This window comes from Diabrotica undecimpunctata, chromosome 5 (assembly GCF_040954645.1).
Source record: "Diabrotica undecimpunctata isolate CICGRU chromosome 5, icDiaUnde3, whole genome shotgun sequence".
In the NCBI taxonomy this organism is placed as follows: Eukaryota; Metazoa; Arthropoda; class Insecta; order Coleoptera; family Chrysomelidae; genus Diabrotica; species Diabrotica undecimpunctata.
The window spans coordinates 30,917,939-30,945,668 of NC_092807.1; the positions used below are offsets into that span (position 1 = coordinate 30,917,939).

Genomic DNA, 27,730 nt, shown 5'->3' on the forward strand with positions numbered 1-27,730 from the left:
ACATGCCCGGTGGCCCATTTGACACTAGTTGGCCCGGAACCAACTGAGCACCGATCGCTAATCGGATCGCTAAGCATATCTAACTGATTCGATACATTCATGATGGTGTAGTCACGGGAATATAATCAGGTGGTTTCCCCTTGCCTGCCTGATCGCAGTATCACGTCCGGTTGAATCATTATGTAATATCCGCCCGTGAGTATCTGTCATTAAGCCAACAGTTAAAATCATTCCGCTATAGCCTTAATAAAGTAATGTCATAGCTGCTGCCCTATGCCATGTCCTCAGTTGGTCAACGGGTGCTTATTTGGTAAAACCTTATTCACACCTATCCTACATATCTGTAGGACATTTCCCTATCAGCCAGTGGGACGCGCCGTGTCGGGGTTGAGAACTCCCTCGCCCGTCCGTCTTCCTCGAAGTACAGAAGAGTCCCGCTTAATTCAGAACTCCTCCTCCACGCAAGCTGGGACGGACACTCAGAAAACTACAGAGATATAAACTTGTTAAACACTACCTTAAAACTTACAACTAAAATTTCACATGAACTAATAAATCAGAGGATAAGTTTAGCAGATGAACAACAGGGTTTTCGTAGTGGAAAATCATGTAGAGATGCAATATTCGTTATAAAGCAAATTACTGAGAAATCACCGGAGTATAATAGACCAGAATTTCTGTGTCTGATAAAGAAAACATTTGACATTTGACAGACTCAAAGACGTAATCCATCTTCTCTACAATAGAGAAGTTCTCCTAATTTATTATAAAAACTTTTGAAAACATCTACCACAACAAAATGGAAGTCAGAATAGATGGACAACTTACAGAACCTATAGAAATAGGCATCGGAATTACACAGGAGGATTCATTGAACACTATGCTCTTCAATTTAGTCATGGATGAAATCAACAAAAGCGTTAACAAAGGAAGAGAATACAGAATGGGAAACAAAGAAATAAAAATACTCTGTTACGCAGACGACGCAATATTGATAGCCCAAGATGAAGACAGTCCGCAAATACTGGTCCACAGATTTAACATAAGAGCAAAAGAATTTAATATGACAATCTCATCTCAGAAAAGTAAAACAATAGCAATTAGCAAAGAACCAACCAGATGTAAAATAGAAATTGATGGCATCAGAATTGAACAAGTAATGGAAATAAAATACCTTGGAATTACGGTAAATTTTCACTGTTTCCACCTAGCAGCAAAAAGTGTTGCTTTGAAACAAATTTGAGAGTAATAAACTTATAAGTTATATAAGAAATTTTAAAATTGAGTTTTTTTTAATGTTTCTATCCTTATTTGTTGCTTAGAAAATGGCAAGTCAGAAATTTCGGTTTTTTATAAATGTTAATAACTTTATTTCTTATTACATGGAATATTGGTACCTATAATGTTTTAAATATTGTCAAAATTTCAAAGCGATCGGTCAAATAGTTTAAAAGTTATTTAATTTGTTTATATCAAATAAGATTTTTTGCAACAATATAAGTCAGAAAATGATAAAATTACAGCAATTCTACACAGTTTACAAAAGAAGAAGTTTCATTTCATCAATAATATTAAAAAAATTTAAGAAAAATAATTTTAAATATTGCAAAGATATTTTCTATCTATTTCTATCTAAGATATTTCGATAGGCTATCGACCAAGCGAAACGAAGGAAGGCTTCTGGTCCTGACGAAATACCTGCAGAATTGTTAAAACTATTAGATAATGAGAGTGTTGCGATTATCACATCCTTCTTTAATAAGATATACAGCAGCGGCAAATTACCAGACAACTGGTTAGAATCGATGTTTATAACTATTCCCAAGAATAAGAATGTAAGACAGTGTAGCGACTATCGACTTATCAGTTTAATGAGTCACACGCTCAAAATTTTTATGAAAATATTGCATTGTCGCATATATAAAGTTTGTGAGGGGATAACTGGTGATGAGCAGTTTGGTTTCCGAAACGATATTTACGATATGGGTACTCGAGAAGCTCTTTTTTGCATGCGAATACTCTTACAAAAGAGCATTGAGTTTAGGAAAAATATTTACGTATGTTTTATAGATTTCGAAAAAGCCTTTGATAGAGTACCACATACATTATTATTTCAATGCTTAGACTCAGTTGGTCTGGACACGCATGACATTAGATTGCTTAAAAATCTTTACTACAATCAGACCGTTTGTGTTAAGGTGGACCAAGAGGTTTCAGCTAAAGTTTCTATTAAGCGTGGTGTCAGACGCGTTAAATAGCGTTAAATAATCGCCGCGAAGGTGTTAAGATCGGTGGTGAAATTATTAACAACATCAGATACGTCGATGACACCGCAATAATGGCAGAGAGTCTAGAAGATCTTCAAACCCTGTTGAATGCTGTAAACAACGAATGCACTGAAAAGGGCTTAACAATCAACGCAAAAAAAAAACAAAATGGATGGTGGTCGGAAAAATTAATATCGAAGACTCAGTACTAAGATTAGATAACAAAATCCTTGAAAGGGTGGAACACTTTAGATATCTGGGTAGCTGGATTGACTGCAGGGTTGAAAGTGACGAGGAAATTTCGACCAGAATAGAGCTCGCACGGAAAAACTTTATTAACTGGCGTTCTATATTATGCAGTAGAAGTCAGTCGTTGACCACACGTCTAAGAGTATTGAAGTGCGACGTCTGGTCCACTTTGTTATATGGATGTGAAACCTAGACAACAAAAATAAAAAAATCTTAACAAATTAGAAGCGTTTGAGTTATGGTGTTACCGTCGCATGCTCAGAATCCCGTGGACAGCACACATACCTAACGAACGCGTGCTAGAGACCGTGCACAAAGAGCGAGCATTGATCAACATCATCAAAATGAGAAAGTTCCAATACTTCGGTCATATAATGAGAGAACCTAAATATCGCTTACTCCGGTTAATCATTCAGGGCAAAATCGAAGGAAAACGTTGGGTCGGAAGAAAACACTGTCCTGGCTGCGTAACATTAGACAATGGACAGGTCGAACGGTCGAGGAACTGTTTCATCTAGCTGTGGACTACAAGCACGGCACACAAAGAAGAAGAAAGATATTTTTCAAAAACATGCCGATTTTTGCTTATAAACAATTAGAATAACCTTTTACCTGTTGCCTACACAAAAATTGTTTTTTCAGATTTCGAAAAAGTTTTTTTTTTCATAACTTCTAAAAAAAAGTTGTCTTAGGACAATTTTGGACGAAGTTAGTCTTTTTTTTTTAAATTGACAGCATCTCTGTTTATACCAATTAAAATATCTAATTAGAGGCTTTTGAAAGAACATACTCTACTGTTTTAACAAACAAATTACAACAAATTACGAACAAATTTGAAAGAGATTACCTTTTAATAGAATCGTCAACAAAGCTTCAAAATGTGGTCCTCAAAATCATCCGGCTTTGAAACTTGCGGGAACGATGGAGGGAGAAAGAGCTGTTAATTGTATCTGTGCTTCTTGTTTATGGATTTCGACGTTTCTTTTTTTAATTCTTATGTACTTTTTACTTACATTACGAACATGTATTATTCAAATAAATAAATTGTTAAACAAAGCATCTAATTTGTACATTTTTTTTTCAATTTTTAATTTTTTTAGTAGTAATAATATATATATATATATATATATATATATATATATATATATATATATATATATATATATATATATATATAATATTTGTCATACTTTTTATTGTAAAACATGAATATTTATAATTTTGACTAGGTAGTTTATTTATTTATGTACAAATTTTAAAATATATAAAAAAATGTTTAGTGCTTTGAACATACTTTTTTTTATAAATTGAGTTATTCTAAGACAAAAGTTATCTTTATCTACCATTTTTTATCTTTCTTCATTTTAAATAATACAGTTTCAAAACATACGCTCTCTTCCCACACTAGAACGGCAGAATTACTTCTGATAAGGATAATTACGATGTTATAATTATTTTAAAGCTCCATATCTCATATTCAAATGTCTTGATCGATTGCTTCTATCAACGACGTATTAAACGAAGGATTATGGTTTGTCTGTGTGTTACATTTTGATACGACTTATAGATAATGCATTCAATGATTTATATGCAAATAAACATTCTATTATAATTTATGCTGGATTTGTGCGTCCAGTATTTAATAGAACATTGTCCTTCCTGCACGCTGAATGGTTCCCTATTGTTTGACAACTAAGATATGCTGTTAGAATTTTAAAACTCCATATAAATTTTCTTAATGTATTTAAATGTGTATTATATAATTACTAAAAAATGACTACTTTATTTTGATTTTATTCTGATTATCTTGATTTATGTGATAAAAATTTATAAAAACAGTCAAGATGCCTATTTGTAAAAATCCGCATCAATAAATATCTGTTTAGATGTAAAAGAACACTGTTACAACATACATTAGTCCAAGATGTAGAGAAAATTGATGATTTTGTGCATTAACAATTGGTGAATTTTTGAAACCAGCACAAAGTTATGAAAGGCAATGCCTGGAGTAACCTCCAAGTGTTTGCAACTCCAAACTGTCGGTTATAATTTTTTTATGGTAATTTTAAACGATGTTTTTTGATTATGTTTATTATTATTGCATCAAATCAAGATCTTACTCTATATTAAGCAGAACAAAAGTACCTTAAAAAAAGCTTTAATTTGAGCTATACTACATTAAATTTGACAAAATAGTTTATGCAAAAAGTTCAAAAATGTGAATTTCTAGCCATTTTTAATTTTTAAATCAACTTTTGTAAAAATTCGTTTTTTGTACGAAGAGCATAATATTGATGCTCTTTTAATTACAAATTGAATGAGACTTTCTAAGATCCAATTTTTATAAATTTTACAGGGCCAGCACCTTTTTTTTCCAAAAAAGATAGACATCGAATTTTAAACGAATTCTCTTGTTGGTCAATTATATTTTTATGTAGAAATACAAATAATTCATCATCATCATTTGGCTCTACAACTCTATGAGAGTCTTGGCCTCTTTTCCCATTTCCCTCCATTGTTGTCGGTCCTGAGCAGCTATTTCACATTGCTGTATTCTCATTTTGCGTAGATCACTGGCTACTGCGTCCTTTCAGCTTTTTCTTGGGCGACCGACTGACCTTCTGCCATCAGGCCTTTTCCAGAATATGGCAATCAGGAGTCTTTCGTCACTCGATCTTAGTACGTGGCCCGCCCATCTTATTCGGTTTGCTTTAATGTAGCGTAATATGTTTTCATCTCCATATACTGTCTGGAGTTCATCATTGGGTCTTCTTCTCCATTCTCCTATTGTCTCTTCTCTGCAAGACCCATAGATAGTCCGCAGTATCTTTCTTTCCAGTACCAGTAATTTTGTCGTTTCTCGCTGATTCAGAGTCCAAGTCTCGCTTCCATACGTTATTGTGGGACGAATTATTGTCTTGTACACTCTTATTTTTGCTGGTATTGATAGTTTTTTTGATTTAAGTACGGCCATTAATGAGTAAAATGCCCTATTTCCTGCGATGATCCTGGCTGCCACGTCCTTTTCATATTTATTTTCAGATGTTATGATCGCTCCCAGGTATTTGAATTCTTTGACGACTTCAAAGTTGTATTCATTGATTGTTACGTTTTGTCTAACCCTTGGTCTTGGGTTCTTCGTAACCATCGTGTACTTGGTCTTGTTCTCGTTGACCTTCAGATCAACTTCCTTGGCTCCGTTTTCGAATAGGGTGAAAACTTCTTTTGCATATCTGGTGGATTGTGCAATTGTGTCCACGTCATCCGCAAACGCCAATAGTATTTTTGATCCTTGGGCAGCAAATCCGTTTGTCAGTTGTGGTTGAGCTGTCCTTACATATGTTCCAGTGCAAAATTAAATAGCAGGGGGGCGAGAGGATCTCCTTGTCTAAGCCCGGTGTCAATGAGGAATTCCTCCAACGTGTTGCTGCCAATTCTGATCCGTGCGTAAGCGTTCTCTGTGCTCACCTGTGCTAATCGCACCAGCTTTCCAAGTACTCCTATTTCTACCATGGTCTTGGTAAGACCATGATAGAAATTCCAGACCATCTCTAATTGCTTACAAGGTTTTTCAACTCTTTATTTATTGTTGTAAAGTAGCGGCGACGTTTGCGTTATAAACTAATTAAGTTACATCGCTTCCTATACAGTACATACACTTTTTAACTTCAAAACTCAAAACAAAGATTTAAAAAAATAGTTTAAAAGTTTTCTATGGCCAACGGAAGTGGAGTTAGCTTAATTTGTTTAGAAAATCACAACTGCTGTGTTTATAACAATTAAGAATTAAAATTGTCGCCGTTTAATAGTTAAAGGCCTAAAAACCGGTATTTATAGTCAAAAACATGAGTAGTTACACACAACTTGAGTAAAATGTAAAACACAATTTAACAAAAATATTTACTATTTAATATAAAAAATATACACTATTGGACAATATTCTGGAAAATTTACAAAAATTTTAGTTTTGATATCAGCATTCCTCTTTTTCACAAGAGTTATGTTATTTCTAAGTTTATCTATAATTTTACTGCATCGGTTTATGCTTTTACTTAATATTTAACATCTATTTTATGAGGAAAAACCCTCTAAAAATTTAAAAATAAATAAAACAACAGCCTATAGCTATTAGTAGATATCTTTTTAAAAAATGGACAATGGCTATTATCACAAAAATTAGTATTTGGTGGGAAAACCTTTGTTTCGTAGGACAGACTTGATTCTGCGGGATATGGAGTTCACGAGACGAGCCAAATCTTCTAGTGTTATAACTCTAAACCAGTTTTGAATAATGGCTTTTATCAGTTCTCTCTGGTTACTTATGTTTCGGCGTGATACTAACACTTTCTGCCTTGACCAAAAATGTTCTATTGGATTTAGATCGGGACTATTTTTGGGCCAAGACAGTAACGTCATGGTTTTACAAACCATTCCATGTAAGTCTTAGAAGATGCATTGTTGGGCATCCCCTTCAATCAAATCTATGATTTGGAAGCAGTTTGGCTTGAAGTATCTCTTCCTGATATTTTTTTGCATTATTATTGACCTCTATTACTGCTAAACGTCCAACTCCATTAGTGGTTATACAAGCTGATACCATAACACTCACAGGATGCTTCATAGTGACCGTAGTACACTGGGGCAAAAGTCTCTCCCAAAGATCGAGATTCTGGTTTCATCACTCCAAATTACCTTACACCACTGTTCTTCTGTCCACTCTCTGTGTTTCAAAGCCCAGTCAATGCATTGTTGCCTCTGTTTTTTGTTCAGGAACAGCTTCTTTCTAGGAGTCTGTGCTCGTAATCCCTTTTCACTCAACTTCCTTCTGATAGTTTTTTTATTAAAAAGAAATATTGCCGCATTCACCAACAGGTTATTAGCGGCGTTACTCAGTAAACAAAACTTTAAATCTGATACAAAATATTGATTGACATTAGGTAATTTAATAAGTTTTTCACGTGACAGTTTTCTCCTAATAAATCTGATAGAATATTTGGTATACTGTTTATTGAACGTTCTCTATGGTATTTTGGACACTCAATTAACAAATGGACGACGGTAAGAGGCGTAGCACATAGATCGCCGTGGGCGTTCGCTGAAAGTAAATAAGAGTGTGTGATCTTAGTGTGTCCTACAGGTAGGCGCTTCAGAACCGTTTGAATAAACCGTGTACTAGCACTAGTTTTCCACTGTCGTGTACAGTTTTCCACTGACCAATCACTTAAAAAACGTTTTGGGATCTTTACATACACTCTCACGTACTAATTCAGATTCCGCACTTGTTGCTGCATCACGAGCACTACTGTCTACCTCTTCATTGCTGATAATTCCTATATGCGATGGAATCCATATAAATTTAGGAGTTATGTGGTTCTCTTGGGCGATTTGTAGTTCAGTTTTTATTAGCTGCTCCAAGGGTGTTTAGGATACAGATGCTGTATTGCAAGAAGACAGCTGAGCAAGTCGGTGAGAAACTAAGTTTTTGAAATTCTTGAGAGGTTTGCATGTTTTAGGGAACGGTATAAAGCAAACAGTTCAGCGGCGAAAAGACTTAAGCTAGGCGGTAGTTTAAATTTGAAAGTAAACGTTGGTTGGAGTAACAAATGCACAACCAATGCCATCATTAGATTTAGGGGCATCGGTAAAGATGTTTGTGCAGTTAAGGTAGTCTCGTTCAAGAATCTCGTTTAGTTTGTTTTTGATTAGTATGCTGTTATTGCATTTTTTGGAGAACTCTATTAGAGAGGTGTTGCAATTTGGGATGCTTATTGACCATGGAGTTGGACGTTGGATGTTACAGTGAAATACATCTGGGATTGTTTTGTCAAAATTATTCAGAATTGATCTTACTCGTGTGTAATAAGGTTTTCCAGTACGAGGTTTATTAAAGAGAAAGTGAAGATTACTTTTAGAAAAAGTATTTTTAAGAGTGGATGATCCTTATTAGCAGCTACAGAAGAAGCGTGTGAAAGTGTTAAAAGTACCCGCCTTTACTGCAATGATGGTTCTATAGTTTCGGAATATAAGCTTTCTATGGGTGAAGTGTGAAAAGCTCCGAGAACGATCCGAAGTGCGACATTGTGGATTGTATCTAACGGTTTTAAGGTACTCTTGGTTGCGGAGGCATAAACAATTGAGCCGTAATCGAGTTTGAATCTAATTAGTGTTTTATTCTTCTCATAGTGCGGTCCGATATTTGTAAGCCAGTTGATTTGACAATAGCATTAATTTCTTTTGCGGATCTGCGACGATCTTCTAAAGAAAGTCGGCATATCTACGCTCATCGTACTGACTTACTTTCGGTTTTTTGTCTGTTCTTTTTGCTGATTTTGTCGTTCCAGTGTTATGATAACTTTTACAAACTTTCATTACACCTGATTTTGTGGCGCCACCAGCCACTTTGTTTGCTATTTCTTGATATGTGCAACCTTCTTCTCGAAGAATAATTGCTTTGGCTCTTTTTCCTGGCTTCCAGTCAAAACGTTTTTTGTTTCTTGGTGCCATTTTCGTTGTTTCGTTTATAAATCACGATCATAAGACGAGCGTTGCTGGAAAAACGATAATTTTTGTAAAGTTTCCAGAATTTTGGCCACTACTTTATCATATATGTAAAATAAAGATGATTAAGGATAGTTTAAAAAGAAATGTTAATAGTAGCTAAGTGTAAATTGCAGCCAAAAAAAATCGCCAATATTCACAAAATTTTCCGCTACCCCAGACAAATAAAAGAGCTTTAACGAGCATTTTTAGCGAAGATGTGATAGAAGTTGTTCGGAGCGCCGCGGATTTGAAGTGCGCCGGGCCTACAAAAGAACCAGCCAAAACCGAGCTGATTCGGCTACTCGAAAAAACACTCAACTCATGTTTTTGACTATAAATAGCGGCTTTTTTAAATAAAAATTATATCTTTATAAAATATAGGCCTTTAAGTGTCGAATGACGCCAATCTTAATTCTTAATTGTTATAAACACAGTAGCTGTGATGTTTTAAACAAATAAACTAATTTCATTTCTATTGGCTCTCCGACAAATGCAAGAAAATAGAAGAATAAAAGAATTTTAAATTATGTTTTGGTGGAAAATATGCAGCTGGTATTGTTACGTTATATTTTTTATTTTGACACTGGACACTTTGACTAGCTGCCTGGATGGCTTCAGTCTCTAAACTTTCTCTTTCAAAGTGAATTACATTATTTTTATTATTGTTCTGAAGCTATTTTCTTGGGGCATTTTAAAGTAATTACTATTTAAATGGAAATAAGCCACAATTAAAGGTTAAAGTACGTTTATTGACGTTTCAATTTCCACTTCGGAAATCGTTCGAACGATTTCCGAAGTGGAAATTGAAACTTCAATAAACGTACTTTAACCTTTAATTGTGGCTTATTCCCATTTAAATAGTAATTACATTATTTTTTACTATTACTGCTGCTCCTTCACTAGATGTGTTTTTAGGGTGAAGAGATTGACATATTTTATACCAGTCAAGTTTGATGTATGTTTGTTTTGTGAAGTCTGTCTCTGACGTTAAACATATATCGTACATCGATATTTTGGATTGTAAACTAGGAGTCTCTAAAAAGAGACTAGGATTTTCTTTGCGTTCTACTATTGTTTTGGCTCGTTAGAGGCTATTTGAGCATACCTATGTTTGGATTTGATTAACCTCCCTTAGTTGGTTTTGTATAAGCTTTTCCATGCCGGCTGCCTTATTTTGTGGTATGGTTGTAGGTTTCCGTTTATTTCGCTACTTTTAAAGAGTTTTAGCATTGGTACAGCTTCTATAACTAGCTGGATGGGCACCATCACAGTACACACTCTTATGTTCTTTATTTTGTGACTTTTCACAATTTTTAGTTACATGTTTCCCTATGCATTTTACTCATCTCGGCTCTTCTTCTTCTTCTTTAGGTGCCATCTCCGCTACGGAGGTTGGCAATCATCATAGCTATTTTAATTTTTGAGGCAGTAGCTCTAAATAGTTGTTTTGAGCTGCATCCAAACCATTCTCTCAGGTTCTTGAGCCATGAAATTCGTCTTCTTCCGAGGCTTCTTCTACCATCTATCTTTCCTTGCATTATGAGTCGCAGGATGCCATACTTCTCGCCCCGCATCACATGTCCGAGATACTGTAGCTTTCTTTCTTTAATTGTAAGTTCAACTTCCTTCTCTTTACCTATTATTCTCAGTACTTCATTGTTCGTAACTCTATCTACCCAGGAACCCTAATAATTTTTCTATAGGTCCACATTTCAAAGGCGTTAAGTCGTCTCATTGTGTCTAGATTTAACGTTCATGATTCCATTCCATAGTACACTGTATACGTAACATTTTGTTAGGCATACTTTAAGAGCTAATGTTAAATCTTTGTCACATAGGACCTTTTTCGTTTTTATAAAATTAGAACGTGCTTTTTCGATTCTGACTTTGATTTCTGCAGTGTAGTCATTATTTTCTGTTATAAGTGTTCCTAGGTAAGTGTACTTTTTTACTCTTTCGATCTGCTGGCCGTCTACTGTCAATATTTCGTTAGTATTATGGTTGTTTTCTAGGCTCTCTTCTACAATAGTTTTGAGTATGTTTGTTCTCATGACATTGTTTGCATTTTAAATCAGTTTCTATTTTCTAAAAGCTTCTATGATCACTTTTATGTGTCAAATTTCGGTATTTTCGGTAACTTTTTTTGTATTTTTATCTTTGGTATTTTTTAAAAGTAAGTGCAAAAAAGTGGCAGTGGTGATTTCTCCTATCCTTTTAGTAATTAAGTTGAGTTTCCTATTTTATATCCCTTATTTTTTAGATCTTTTTTTGTGTCCTTAGCTTGGAAATTGTGATGCACTTTTCTTGCAATCACTTTAAGAGGCCTATTTTGTTATCTTCAAATGAGTACCATTCAAGATATGTGCGTATCAGCGTATTTGTAAGATTTCTTGGCTATTTTCGTCGATTACATTAATTTATATATATTCCACTTGCTAGCATGCTAGTTTGATAAGATATTTGCTTACCTGATAGGTGCCTTACTTGGGTGCCCCTTATAGGGTGTCCTAGTTTTTCCAATTTGTTGGATTCTTGCCTTATTTATCAAGTTTAATAATACTTGAAGGTTTTCTACACTATGTGTAAGAATTGCTGTATAACCACCATCAGCATATCTGATATTATTAATCGTTTCTCCACTATTTTTTATTCCTTCTGTCTGCCATCCAAGATTTCCTTGAATATTTCCTTGAAATATAAATTAAAAATATTTGGCGATAATACACAGAATTGTTGTATTCCACTTTGTACGTGCAGTTTCGTGGTGCAACTATCTTTAGTTTTGACAGAAGATACCTGGTTATAATATACTAAGATATTTTAGTAGTCTTAAATCATAGTTATCCAATCCTACCGTTTCCTTGCATTTAAAAACTTAAATTTTTCTTCTTCAAGAAAATATCATCCCTCACCAACAGCATGGCTTTATCAAAGGTCGTTCAACGATCACAAACTTACTTCATTGTGTAAATGATTGGTCATTATCTTTAAACAATCGGAATCCTGTCGATGTAGTCTACTTAGACTTCTCCAAAGCTTTTGACCGTGTTCCAAAACGTCGATTACTAGCTAAATGATCACTATGGATCACTATGGTATCCGCGGAAAGTTGAACATTTGGATTGAAGATTTTCTATCCGATAGATACTTCAGGGTTCGTATTGGGGAAGACCACTCACTAGATAAGCTAGTCAAGAGTGGAGTCCCACAAGGATCAGAACTTGGACCGCTACTATTTTGTGTCTACACTAGTGATCTTCCGCTCATCGTATCCAGTAAGGTTTCCATTTACGCTGATGACACGAAATTATATGTGAATCCAACTATTAACCAACATGTTCTTCAACAAGATCTGAAGCAATATTCAAATGGTCCTCAGAATGGTTACTTCCGCTTAACATTGAAAAATGCGTTGTTTTACATATCGGCAAAAATAACCCATCACTACCGTACTTTATTAATGGACATTCCTTAAACTCGGTAACCTCCCACAATGATCTCGGAGTGATAATTAATAGTGACTTAAATTGGTCTGATCACATAGTGTCGGTGTGTAAACGTGCAAACTCGAAACTGTTTTTGATCCGTAAATGTTTTACACGTATATCTCTAACTTCTGTTAGTAAACTTTACTCAATATACGTTAGACCTATTCTGGAGTTTGCCGGACCAGTGTGGAATCCAGATCTCATTCGCGATAAGATCCTGCTTGAAAATGTTCAGCGTAAAGCTACAAGACTGGCATACGGTCGTGTAAGACCTAACTATGAAGATAGATTATCCATGGCTCATCTTACGACATTCGAGCAGCTACGTCTTCGAGGTGATCTAATTATGTCCTTCCGTATTTTAAAACATAACTTTGTGAACCTAAGCACCATATTCACTTTGAATCAAGACGAAAGATTAAGAGGCCATCGATACAAATTGAAAAGGGAACAAATTACTGCAAGGTCCAGGGTGAACTTCTTGCCAAATAGAATCTTTTATATCTGGAACAATTTGGATCAAGACACCATATCGGCAACTAGTGTTAACATCTTTAAAAATAAACTTGATACTGGTTTATTTTATTTATAGGATTTTTTTTCTTGGACAGCATTATTTATTTATTTATTTATTTATTTATTGTCTCACCATTCAACTTTTGTATGATATACTTAATTGTTTATGTTTACTTAACTTTATAATTGGTATTAGTTTTATAAGGATGTTTTTTATTTTTTATTTTTGGGCATAATAGGAGCTCGCTTCTCTGCCCTTATTTGTAATATAATAATAATAATAATATTATAATATATATATTATAATTATATATATATATATATATATATATATTATAATTATTAATAATAATAATAATAATAATAATAATAATAACGCGCTGTACAAGAGTTTAGTGGAACAAACCCACTTAGCAGACCACCGCTACCAAAAATAAACTCTTCTAAGAAACTAGGAGCGCTGTTACAAATTGTGAATACTGAAGTCCTACCCAATTATATCACAGAAGCCCACACATTAGAATATTTGCATATGCTGATTTACTGTGCAGCAACAGCAATTGCTAATGTTATGGGCATTAAGATCAGAACACGACGGGGTACCAACATCGGAAGGACTGGTAACAGAATAGCACCCTGGGAAAACGACTGCTGGGGAAGATTGAATTACTGCGTAGGGACATTGGACAAATAACAGAATACATAAGAGGAGTAAGAAGTAGAAAAATCATCAAAAGAGCTGAAGAAATATTGTTTAACACTCTAAAACACTCACGACATGATCCAGAAAACAACACACCTCAACAATGCCTGGACACATTAAAACAAAAACTATCTGTTTACTCAGGCCGCCTGAGGAGGTACAAGGTTAGTAACCACCGGAAATGCGACAACATACTTTTTGAGCAAGCAGAGAAGGCTTTCTATAGGAAACTTAATTCCACTGTAGAAAATGCAAATAATAAATCCTACCCAAGCCAAGAAGAAATTCATGAGTTTTGGGGAAACCAACTTTCGACGCCAGCTACTCATAATAACAATGCTGGATGGATTGAACAAACGACGAACAACTGTCAACACTACAGTAATATTCCTTATGAACCTTTCACCACTGAAGAAGTCTCGAACATTATCAAAGAGCTTCATAACTGGAAATCTCCTGGACCAGACGGAGTTCAAAACTTCTGGCTAAAGAAGTTTTGGAGTGTTCATGAGCTTTTAACAGTATTTATTAATAATATTATTTCTAATTCACAGGAAATACCATCATTTCTTACTCAGGGAACCACTTATCTAATACCGAAGGATCAAAGTAATACCCAAGATCCAGCAAAGTACCGCCCAATTACTTGTCTTCCAACTTTGTACAAATTGGTCACATCCTGTGTGGCCCGGCGTATCTACCAACATTGTGCTCTGAACAATATCATAGAGCCTCAACAGAAAGGATGCGCTAAGGGCTCCATGGGCTGCAAAGAACAACTTATTATCGACTCAGTCATTTCTAACCAGGCATACACCAAAAAAAGAAACCTTTTTACTGCCTTCATTGACTACAAGAAGGCTTTTGATTCAGTGCCGCATGAATGGCTTATAGATATATTGAAAATATATAAAGTCGATGATAATCTCGTGACCTTTTTGAAGAATATAATGGCAGAGTGGAAGACTAAAATTCACCTTCAAATACCGGGTGAAATTAATATCGAAACTGAAAATATCCCTATTAACCGGGGGCTTTTCCAGGGGGACTCGTTGAGTCCACTTTGGTTCTGCCTAGCAATGAACCCACTATCTCAGCTGCTGAACTCTACTGACTCAGGTTTTAGCATCAAAAATAACAACACTGTTGTAGCGAAGCTTAATCATCTGTTGTATATGGATGATTTAAAATTAATGGCTTCCACTCGAAACCACCTAGATGAGATGCTAAAAACTGTAGAAAATTTCTCAAATGATATTAGTATGAATTTTGGACTAGACAAGTGCCGTATACTAAATATAGTCAGAGGAAAGATTCAGCCCGGAGGTTTCGATATGCAAGATGGCCAAAACATCGAGGCAATGGGTGAAAATGATATGTACAAATATCTCGGAGTAAAACAAGCGCGGAAAATTGACCATAAACAAATGAAAACTGAACTAACTTCGGAGTTCGTACGAAGAGTAAGACAACTAAATCGGTCATATCTTAATAGTAAAAATTTGTTTAAGGCATTAAATACGTACGCCTGTTCCGCGCTGAGCTACTCATTTGGTATTATAAAGTGGTCAAAAACAGATATAGAGGGTCTTCAGCGGAAAGTAAGAACACTTCTCACAAAGGCGCAAAAACATCACCCACGCAGTGCAGTAGAGAGAACAACATTACCTCGGTATCAAGGGGGAAGAGGACTTATGGATATAGGTGAGCAATTGGATAAACAAATTGCTAATTTAAGAACTTATTTTCAGGTACAGGCTGAGACATCTACTTTACATCGAGCAATTTGCGCAGTAGATGATACGACGCCGCTTAAACTGAGGGAACAAGAAATGCGCATAAACCACCTGACTAAACAAGACAAAATGCGCACCTGGATGAGTAAACCTCTGCATGGGCGACATCTGAATGAGATCAGCCAAGAATATGTCGACAATACAGCGTCGAACTATTGGTTGACATCAGGAAAGATGTTTCCCGAGACTGAGGGTTTCCTACTTGCCATTCAGGATCAGGTTATTCCAACTAAAAATTACCTGAAATATATTGTTAAAGATCCTCAAGTCCAAAATGACAAATGCCGATATGGATGCCAAGCCCAAGAAACCATCCAACATCTTACCGGTGGCTGCCAGGCATTTGTCGGTACTGATTATAAAGAACGCCATGACTCAGTAGGAAAGATTATCCACCAAGAACTAGCTGACAAACTGGGACTTCTCCAAACCGACCATCTTCCTTATTATCAATACGTCCCTGATAGAATGCTTGAAAATGACAACTACAAGCTATACTGGGACCGCACTGTGCTTACAGACCAACCAGTGGCCCATAATAGACCCGATCTCATACTAGTTAATAAAATTACTAGGCAAACAACACTTATTGATGTGGCGATACCCAACACCAATAATTTACGTGTTAAATACAACGAAAAGATCGCCAAGTACAGAGATCTAGAAATACAAATCAGGAGACAATGGAGAATGGAAAGTACCCAGACGATACCCATTATTCTTTCTACCACTGGAGTCATCCCGAAGAGCCTCCTAGAAAACATAAAAAAGCTGGGTCTAAACGAACATCTATATAAGATTATGCAGAAAGCTGTGTTACTTTCGACGTCCAGATGCGTACGAAAATTTTTGGGAGATACACCGACATACCAAGTCACCTAGGACTCGATAACATGGAAAGAGTCCCACCAGAGCTCAATCCTTTTGATACCGTAGGTATCTGGGATGAGTGAATTTTCCCCTTAGAGGGAGTGTGAGCCGTATGGCTAAATCTGGATAATAATAAAAAACTAGGTTATATTGAACTGGATCAAATGGCTATTCATCGTCAATGAAATATATATTATAGACGTTCTTGTGAAATTAAAAACTTTTTTGGGGGAACACACATGCAGAATAGGGTCCTTCTGATTCCTAAGCCGTTTCTATAATCAAGCTGTTTATCACCAATTTAGCTTTAAAAAATTACGCTGGTTTACATGTCTCGTTTATTAAATGGTGGCTCTGATAATGTATTGAATGATCGTGGTGATAGCGTTCTTCGTAAAAAAAGTATTTTTTACATCTTAAATTAGATTCGATTAAAAATTTTCGAACGATAGTTTTTAAAATAGTTTAATGTTGGATCTGGAGTAAATAAGTGTTCAAGTGTAGTGGTCGATGATTCATAAATTGAGAGATTCTTTATTTTTAGCTAAAATACATCACTTTAATAAGCCATTAATTAATTGAAATTTCATCTTTCGATTCAGTTAATTAAATTGAACTATTAATATGACAACGTAACTATTATTATTAAAGTTTATACTTTATATTTAAAGAGGTTCTGAAACTGTTCTAAAACTAAGAAACTTAATAAGATTTTTCTTATTAATAGATATCTTTTTTCTACTGCAAGGTCCTTACTTGAACTAACTTATACCAATGTGGGAGATCTGCATAATAATTTACTTGACAACAATGAACTCCACCTTAATGAGGTATCCACATCTGAGTCTTCTCCTAGATATTTCTCATTACCCTATTTTCCACAAGTTACAGAGAGACTTACTAAATTGTTTAAAACCCTATCTACTAAAATAGGCATCAAAAATTGTAAAACAGTTGGAAATCTCTTTTCACGTACCAAAATACCTTTAAATATTTGGGAGAAGTCAAATGTAGTATATAACATTCCATGCACAAGACTGTCATTTGAAATATATTGGCCAAACGAAAAGAACCCTTAAAGAGCGTGTATTATCTCATAAAAGTGATATCAGATGCAACAAGAACTCTTGTGCTCTCAGTACCCACTCTATCTCTCTTAACCATCAAATCGACTTTGAGAATATTAAATCTCTATAATAATTTCAGCATCATTTATCACTCCTTGCTGTTGAATTATCCTTAAAATCATTCTAGTTAAATGTTACATTTCATAATTTAACTTAGTTACACCTAAATCCGATCAAGACATGGCCTAAATTTTTCTGTTTTTGCCCTCTAAGAAAAAAGTAGCTACACTCGATTCTACCTTGGTACTTCTAAATTAAACCCCTATATTCATTTCAACGAGAACTTTAGAAATTTTCATACATAACATTCGATATAAAATCCTTTCCAAAAGGAACCACACGGTGAGTTAAACAAATTCATATCACATTATATTTCATTAATATTTACTAATTCTAGGTTCCCAACAATGGTCATCGGTACTTTTTATTTCCAACCTTCTTTTTAATTAGATTTATAAATAAATTGACTTTTCTATTCTGTCCTGTAAACATATATTTGTCATCTAGTTGATTTTTCGCACAAAGACTGTTTCCCAAGCCATATAATTTTTTGTTTTGCTTTGGTATCTCTAACAATAAAGGTAACTTTCCATGTTTTTTTCAATAAAAATATTTTTTTTTTTCAAATTGTTTCACTAAGCTCAATTAAAACAAATTACTTTTTCTCCTGGCTTCATGTTTTTTTAGACATTTTTGTGACTTTTTAATGTTTGCATAAATTTAAAAAACTCTCATTCCCATTCAGGTAGCCAACGAGTAAACATTACCTTACCTTAACGGTATAGTCTTAATTACCTTCTCGATTTCTACCAGTTTACGAACCAGTTCTTATAGTTTGTTATAATTATGTGATAATTCGAATTATTTTGTGTGTTATGGAAACAGCGATTATTATTGGACTATAATATTATTATATTTAACTGAAGAAAAACTGCAGATACAGGTAACTATTATATTCCTTTTATTTTATCCACAGTGTCCTACTAGGACGTCTGTTGCAATATTAAAAATTAAGTGAAGTGTTTTTGGTATCCAGGAACACTCACAAAAATGAACTCAAATCAAAACCTCACAACTTCACAAGTCCTCCCCACGAAATCATATGTCGCTGCTACTTTATCCAAACCTCCACCTCCTACTTTCCCACGTAAGGAGCAAGCCATTTTAATGCATGCTCTTCCAAATACTGTTTTATTTGACTATGTTAAAGCTATAGGGGATATTGTTATCCCAAAAACATTACCTTTGCATCACGTATCCCAAATAACCGCATCTGTATTTATCTTTCCTCGCCTACAGTTGTCGATAACCTTCTAAAAACACATCAAAATATCTCTATCAACTCTACAGTAGTTCCCATCAGAAGACTTATCACCCCAGCCAAACGCCTTCTTATATCTAACGTATCTCCTTCAATTCCACATTCCATAATTGAGAAAGCCCTTAAAGATATTGGATTACAGCTGGTCTCTCCTGTGTCATTTGTGAAATGTGGTGCACTCGTAGAAGGTTATGCACACATAATGAGCTTCCGAAGAGTAACGTATATTATCCCCGATAAGGAGAACTTTTCAGTAGATAGAAACTTCGTTATTACATATGAAAACACACCTTATAGAATATTTATTTCTACGGATAAATTGCATTGTTTTTTATGTAAAGAGGTCGGACATACCGCTGACTCATGTACCAATAATCCAACTACTTTTTCTCAAACTGAACTACCCCATCTAGAGCCCTCTACATCTGAAATTACTGATATAATTTCTGACGTGAGCACTCCTGTTCAATCAGACCTAACTACCTCAAACTGCACAGAAATCCACACTGAAATAGATACTGAAACTACACACCCATCAATTCCACCCACACAAGGACAAAAAAGAGCTATATCAACAGACAGCAATTCTGATATTTCTTCTCTATTATCTTCAGCAAGTACACCCGAACCAGCGTCTAACCAAATGCTTCCTCCGTTATCCACAAAAACAAACACTGTCTCCAAACCTCACAAGAAAAAAACAAAAACTACAAAATCAGAGGAACATAATCTAACAGCTAGTTCACTACAATCCGTAGCGGCCATTTATAAAAATAATCCATCTGGTCTAACTTTGGCTGAGACTCAGTTTATTGCTTTCCTAGAAAATACACATGGTAATCCTAGTCCACTTAATGAAGCTTTTGTTTTTACGTCAAATATTGAAGGACTCTTACAAGACATAACAGTTCTCCATTCAGAAACTAAGGAAAGATCCCTTAAAAATCGACTTACGAGACTTCAAAAGAAAATCAAAAGACAGCTAAACCCAGATGACTCTGATAATATCAGCGTCTCATCTGAACTCCTAACCGATGATGAAACCAATGCCCTCCTCTCCCAACAGCCAGAACAACCATCTCAGTTGCCCCTTACCCCTTCAACTCAAGATTCACCTTCAATTTAATCCAATGGAACTGCGATGGGTTCTTTCCCCGTATTGAAAGAATCCAACAACTAGTGACAGAAAAACAACCCGATATCATATGTCTACAAGAAACGAACTCAAAAATATCTAAGCTTCCCACACTAAAAAAGTTCGAAGGATACCATTATATCAGAACTAATTGTGAAAGAGCCATTGGTGGGACATCTATTTTTATTTCAAGTGAAATATATTCATCCCATCTCCTCATCACCACGGAACTCGAGGCTATCGCCGTAACTACTTGGTGTCCTAATAAACTTACGATATGCAGTGTATACATTCCTCCTAACTACCCCCTTAAAGAAATTGAAATTCTAAATCTTATCTATCAGCTCCCCGCTCCATATATTCTAGTAGGTGACTTCAATGCTCATAACTTTATGTGGGGGTCAAACCACACTAATGGCAAAGGTAAAACTATAGAAAACGTTATCAATTGCACAGGCTCCTGTATACTAAATAAAGGCTCTAATACGCATCTGAACTTTTCCTCTGGCACATTTTCGGCGATAGATCTTAGTTTTAGCGACCCAAAAACATATACTTCACTAACTTGGAAAACTTCCGATGATCTATATGACAGCAACCACTTTCCAATATTTGTATCATCTGATATCTCCAACCATGAACAAACTATAACCAGAAACTTCTGGCGTCTAAAAAATGCCGACTGGATAGACTATACGTCACAAACAGATAACACCTTACCTTCTCTATCCCTATCCGACAATATTAACAATAATCTATTAATAATCACAGATTCCATACTTAAAGCTGCAAATTTGCACATAGGCAAAAATAGTATTTCCCATAAAAGAAAGGCAGTACCTTGGTGGAATACATCTTGCCAAACCGCAACAGAACAACAAAAATTAGCTCTTAAAAATTACCGTAAAAAAAAAGATCTGGAGAATCTCATTGAACTAAAGAAAACCAGAGCCAAAGCCCGATTTATCATAAAACAAAGTAAAAAATCATCTTGGAGAGAATATGTATCCTCTATTAATTCAAGCACCAATCCGGCGGATCTCTGGAAAAAGATTAGGCAAATCCAAGGAAACAACACCAACCTAAAAATCTCTAGTATTGCTGTAAATAACACTACAATCACTGACAATCAAGAAATCGGTGAAACCCTAGCAACGCTCTTCGATACTAAATTCAAAAGTAAAATAGATTCCTCCTTACGAAAACCATTACCTAACGCCCCACCCTGTGCCTCACCCGAAACAATAATGGACATCACACATCTTAATTCTCCCTTTCTTTTTGAAGACCTAGTATCAGTTATTCAAACTTGTAAAAACAATGCCGCTGGACCTGACGACATTCCCTACATATTTATCAAAAAGCTCTCCAACTGTAGCCTACTCAAAATACTTGAGATGTATAATTTAATCTGGTCATCTAACCAATTTCCCAATCAATGGCAAACCTCTATCGTAATACCCATTAAAAAGCCTAACCTAGAACGTTCCTTGGCCAACTCTTATAGGCCTATATCACTAACTTGTACGATGTGCAAAATATTCGAAAAAATGATTAATAAAAGACTCCTATGGTTCATTGAAAAACATAAAATATTTGATAGTGAACAGTCAGGATTTCGTCAGAACCGTTCAACCCAAGACAACCTTGTAATCCTCCAAACTCATATATCAGAGGCCTTAAACAAAAGACAAGAAGTCGTAGCTGCCATATTTGATATTGAAGGTGCTTTTGACACTATTAGTAGGCAATGTATATTAAACAAACTTATCCTTCTTAATATTAATGGTAATATATTTAACTTCATACGAAATTTTTTATCTTCTAGATCGTTCAGAGTCTCTGTCAACGGTATTTTATCTTCTACTTATACTCAAACTGATGGCGTACCTCAGGGATCGGTACTAAGTCCTACACTTTTTAATCTAGCAATAAGTAATTTATGCTCTCACCTCATTTCCCCTATTAAACACATCATGTATGCTGATGATCTAGTAATTTACTGTCATGGACAAAACTCTTCTACCACCTCAAAGCTTATTCAAACTGCTGTTGACACACTTTTTAAAAAAACTAGTGACATGGGGTTATCTTTATCCTATGTAAAATCCAAAATTATAAACTTTAGTAGACGTCCTTCTTCTCCATCTCCACTTATTTTGATCAACAATGTCCCTCTTCCTGTTGTTAAACAATGCAAAATTCTCGGATTAACGTTTGACTCACGACTAACTTGGAAGCAACATATATTTGAAATAAAAGGAGAAACGAGCATGAGACTAAACATAATAAAAACTCTATCACATCATTATTGGGGATCTGACGAAAACTCACTTCTTAAAATATACAGATCACTAATACGCTCCAAGCTAGATTATGGTTGTCACATATATATATCCGCCTCCAAAACATATATTAACCTTCTAAACTCAATTCACAACACAGCCCTTCGTCTTTGTATTGGCGCTTTTCGATCTAGTCCTGTAGATAATCTTTATTATATATATATATATATATATATATATATATATATATATATATATATATACATATATATATATATATATATATATATATATATATATATATATATATATATATATATGCATTTGCTACCCATACACCTCCGATTGCTACATCCTTAGTTCGAGTTTGCCTCCGATTTTACGGGTTCGCCTCCGAAATCGGAGGCGAACACGTACAGTCATGTTTCTTGTGCATTTAGTTGCTAACTCATCTGTATAAGGCGTTTGACAATTTTTTAACTAGAGGCAAAATCGAGTCAAAATCATCTCTCGATATACATTTTAGTTCACCGTATCTGGCGTCAGAGGCGCAGCTTGTTACACGTGTATACTCTGTCGTTAGCCAAAGGTAGACGGCGCCTCCGATATACACGCTATGTTTAGCGGTTCACTTCGCCTCTTAGCGGTGGCAACATCGCAATAATTTAATCGCATAATGTAGTCGGGACCTGATTATACAATAATTATTATGAATAGTCATAAGAAACTGAAACGCTAATATTTATTGTTTCACTTTTGAGAACCGCGATAGAAAATGTCATGCAAGTATGCATTTGACTAAATAGGTATTGTTACGGGGTAATCTTAAATTTATCAGATCCTAAGTAGGTATCTATTTTATCTATTTATAAAATCGTGTAAGTTTTCATACCCGTGATTTAAATTAGAAAGTCTAAAAGGACAAGATTTAACTTTTTTTCCGCGTACGTTGCTTTCAATAGTAATAGCACCTACATTATTTTGAAGCATACTTTTATTGTAATAAACGTACCTTACAATTTTATGTTTTATTAACATTGTTCTTATTCTTATTTCTTTATTTTGATGTTAATGTTGCTCATATTATGCGTACAGTTTTTTTAAACTTCGGTACGTTTTTGGGTTTATCTAAAAGCATCGGCACGCACAACTTGTGGCAAAAGTGTTTGCTACATGTACCTCTCTGACCTGACAAAATTTTACGTTGTGAATAAATATGCGAGCTCCCTTGCTCATCCTTCCCAATCCCTTTTGGGATTTGGTGACATCATCAGGATTTTATAGTTTTTTTACGATTTCTTTCCATCCTTTCCGGTCCTGGGCTAGTTCTTCGGCGTCATGTAACCCTTGGTTAATCAGTGTTTCTGTTTGATCCACCCAACGGTTTGGAGATCTTCTCCCAGATTTTTTCCCTTTAACTCTGCCCCCGATTATAAATTTTTCCATCGTGCCTGTTCTTCTAGCAAATTGTCCAAAATACTGCAAATATCTCTGTTGTATTTGTTTAAGCAATATATCTCTTACTGTTTGAGTTATTTTAGCATCGATAGATTAGTTCGATGATCATCCCAAGATATTCTTAACATACCGCGGTATCCCACATTTCATAAGCATCTATTTTTTTTTTATCCGCTTAGTTCAAGGTCCACGTTTCGGATGTATATGTAGCTATGTGAAAAATGAGTGCCCTTATCAGCCGTAGTTTTTTGTGTATTTTTATGGTTGAATTTTTCCAAATTGTTACCAGTTTCATCATAGCTGTTCTTGCAATAGTCAACCTTCTACGTATCTCTTTGTTACATCCTTATCGTTTGTTATTAGAGACCCCAGGCATATGAAACTATTTACTACTTCGAAGATTCCTTGCTAGGTTGACATATATGGTCTATTTTCTATCGGTGCTAAGATTAAAAACCATAATGTAAATTTAACAACTTTATTTAAACATTAATGAAATTAATTGTAATAGAGTTTACAAAATATAAAACTATAACATATAAAAAGTAATCTAGTGCCTAATATAAAAACTACTATAGAAGTAAAAAAATAGAACATTCAGTAATGTAGAATAAGTACCTAAGCTACCGCAAACGCCTAAAACACTGTATTTCTATAGCTATTATAAACAAAAGTTTTTACTTTAACCCAATCTAAATTTTTTAATAGGATGGGTTGTTCATCAATTAATGTTTGACATTCCTCTTTTTTTGGTGCAATTTTATTTTGAATATGACCTTTAAAATATGACTTAACACATTTTTTCTGTTCTTCTGTCCAACGTATTTTGTTATTCTTCGCTTTCTTTTTAATCATACCTGAAGTACTGCAATCTTTCTTCTTATGCTTTTTCTGCTTAGTTGTTGTCTCGTTATCGCTATTGTCCCTGTCCAATACTTCACTGTCTTCACAAACATAATTATCTGGTCGATCGTTTGGTGGCTCAGATAGACTGTCATCATCGAAATTATCACATGGTTCGACCAAATCCTTGGTAGGATCAATATCAATATCTTCTAAAGACTTTCCCTTATATTGAAGGCCCTGACCCTTATCAAATAACACAAGTATTTTTGACATCTTTGCCATTTGGTAAGCGTCCTGCGTTATTCTGCAAGCAAGTAACAAGAAAAAAAAATCATTACAAATTTTTCAATGGCGTAATTTAGACTAGAGGAAAAAATTATTAAAAATAATGTTTACCTTATATCGGATGTTAGAATTTCTATTCAGAGTACTACGTAGTCTAAAACTACTTTTATTACTGCTATTTCTATGTTATCTGACAAAACACATACGACACGAACTGTCACTCAAATTATTGTCGTTGTCATTATTGTAAAATTCTGCTGTTAACTTTTTTGCACCTCAGTATTTTGCTTCATGTCTTACTTTGAATGAAAATTCTAATGAAAATCCGCTATTATTTACAAATGATTTATTTAAATAAAAAAATTTTTAAGTATTAATTAGTAGTAGCAAAAAATTTAACAAATTAATTTTTTTTTTAATTAGTTGTTGAGCATTTTCAATGATATATATCAATAAGATAACTTACTCGTAATATTCCCTGTGCGTCTTTTCGGTGTGTCCCATAAATTGTGCAAAATGAGCGTATTCTTCTTTCGATAAATTAATTAGTTGCATTACTGTTGCTATTTGTTTACGTAAGCGATTAGACGTCAGTGCTACAGGATTTTCTGCGCCACTTGCATTCGCAAATTTTTTTATGACGACATCTGCTCTAACCCACTGAGATTTAGAGCTAGGATAAGAAAACAGATACTGATTTTCCTTAGATAGCATGTTGGTTTCGTTTCTAATTTGCAGTGTTAAGTCGATATATGCTTGTACATTTTTTGGAAAGAGTATAATAATGGGTCTACTACCTTTTCCGCCAGCTACAACTCTCTTGTATGTATTTGATAAAAGCTTCTCAGATTCAGTTAGTTGCTCTAAGTACTCTGTTTGGTCAACACATGCGAAATTTTTTAAATATGAATCTATAGTTACATACTGAACATCTCCTATCCTCCTTCTATTAAACAGAATAGTTAGTGATAATGCAGAATCAACTACTTTCTTAAAAGCTTGTTGATTTGTCCAATCTTGCTGTAAGAGTTCAAAATTAGTTTCTGCGCAGTTTACAACGTGATTTCTAAATTTTATTATATCTTTTGTCAGAGGTAATAAAACTGGTTTATTCCACTTTTTTTCCGCAAGATCTTTCACAGCTAATGACGATATTTCAAAACTCCACTGACTATTCACTAACAACTTAAATCTCTTCAATTCTTTTAGTTTTGCGTCTTTATCGTTACACAAAATATCGGGGTGATCTTTCATTAACAAATGACTACACAAATCACATATTTGCTTTAGTGTAGTTCCCAAATGCATGGCCAAACTTGGAGCTTTATAGATTTTAGTTTCCTCGTTGTAACCGCTGATTAGTCTTGCACTTGCTACAACGGTATCAAAGAGCATAGGGTTTAATATGTCAAAAAAAGGTAAATTTTTCTTCTCGGTATGTCGGCGCATTTCAATTAGTAATCTAGAGCATTCCCTCATTTTATTAGAGCAAGCGACCGAAATTTGAGCGCGCTTATGTTTTTTTAAGTAGTTTTCCCCAAAATGTCGAATTAATGGGTCTCTTTTTGCAACTAATGATATTTGGTCTGCTTTCATTTTTGCAAATACTTCATTTTTAAGCCTTAAAGTAGCTGCTGTATTTATAGAAAGATCAGCACAAGCAACTAGAGTTTGAGATTGAGCACGATGCTGAATTTTATGGCCAGTTTCATTTATGGGTTTGGTAGCACACGTTTTGTAATGGCGACGTAAGTAATTTACAGCAACTATACGTTTACAATAAACGCAGGGTAATCGATTAGAATCTATTTTGTCATTCTGTATAAATGCCTCAAATTGAGTTTCATATCGCAATAGAGATAAAATTTTTCTTCGTATATTTTTGTCTTCCTTCGACCTTGTTGAATAATTTGAGAGATCTTTCACCTCTTTTTTGTCAGAATGATGTCTAACTAGATGTCGTTCAAAATTAGTTACATTATTCTTACAAAATTTGCAAACAGTCCTTTTCTTGTTCCTTTTATTCGAAATTTTTTCTATCTAAAATTAAAGGGACGATAGGTAAATCCCAGATAACTTTCTTAAACGCAACTTGAATAAAATGTTTACTATTTTTTTAATGCTCACTTACATATTCATCTAGTGCAGCAGTATTTCTCCTATTAACGAATATTGGTTCCTGAATTATCAAAATATTTGAGCTAACATCAGAATCTAAATCAACGGAATCGGAAACATAAGACCTGGATATGTGAGATTGATTATATTCGTCAGTGCTGTTATCGGAATCAGAATGACTGTTTTGGGGATCATCATTTTCGTAGACGTTAAATTTATTTGACTTCACCCACTCCTAAAAATTAAGCGTAATTATCTCGTCAACAATAAGTGTAACAAGACTGTTTTTGATTATACAGTATGGTGCAAATGAAAGGAATAAATTCGTTATTTCGTAAGCCGGCGACTGTAACGAAAAATCCTGAAACAGGTCGATGTTTTTTTTTAAATTATGATTTTTTGACATATACATACCATACTAATGACGTCACCCACCTGGGCGTGATGACGTAATCGATGATTTTTTAAATGAAAATAGGGGTCATGTGCTAACTCAGTTGCAATGGTTATTCAATTCTTTATCGAGTAGTATAAACATTATCATAATTATTTGTACAGGGTGTCCAAATTAATTTAATTAAAAAAAAATTGGACATCCTGTATAAATCATTATGTTGATGTTTATATCACAGAATAGAGAACTTAATTACCTTGCAAATGAGATATTATACGACTCCTACTATCATAATTCGCCGGCTTAAGAAATAACGAATTTATTCCTTATAT

At 34.6% G+C, this 27,730-nt stretch overlaps 2 protein-coding genes across 2 annotated transcripts in view; one reads left to right on the forward strand and one right to left on the reverse strand.

Moving 5' to 3' along the window:
* LOC140441240 (xaa-Pro aminopeptidase ApepP-like) overlaps nucleotides 1–27,730 on the forward strand; it is a 298,581-nt gene that overhangs the window by 13,301 nt on the left and 257,550 nt on the right. The gene's annotated exons all lie outside the window — the stretch shown is intronic.
* On the reverse strand, nucleotides 329–27,039 carry LOC140440890 (uncharacterized). The gene is made up of 6 exons (XM_072531254.1): nucleotides 27,018–27,039; nucleotides 25,353–26,926; nucleotides 24,577–24,905; nucleotides 11,525–11,744; nucleotides 7,209–7,338; nucleotides 329–487 (listed from the first exon to the last, which is right to left on the reverse strand). Exons 2-6 carry the CDS (start codon nucleotides 26,480–26,482, stop codon nucleotides 329–331), a joined length of 1,968 nt encoding a protein of 655 aa, XP_072387355.1. The 5' UTR covers nucleotides 26,483–26,926; nucleotides 27,018–27,039.

Excerpts from the sequence above, each read along its gene's own strand:
- LOC140440890 (XM_072531254.1), bottom strand. The coding sequence starts at position 26,482 with ATGAAAGCAGACCAAATATCATTAGTTGCAAAAAGAGACCCATTAATT. Across the intron at positions 11,745-24,576 it reads AGCGAAGAATAACAAAATAC|GAAATATTCAAGGAAATCTT; the intron begins GTTGGACAGAAG and ends TTATATTTCAAG. Across the intron at positions 7,339-11,524 it reads CCAAGTAAGGCACCTATCAG|GAAGTTGAGTGAAAAGGGAT; the intron begins GTAAGCAAATAT and ends AACTATCAGAAG.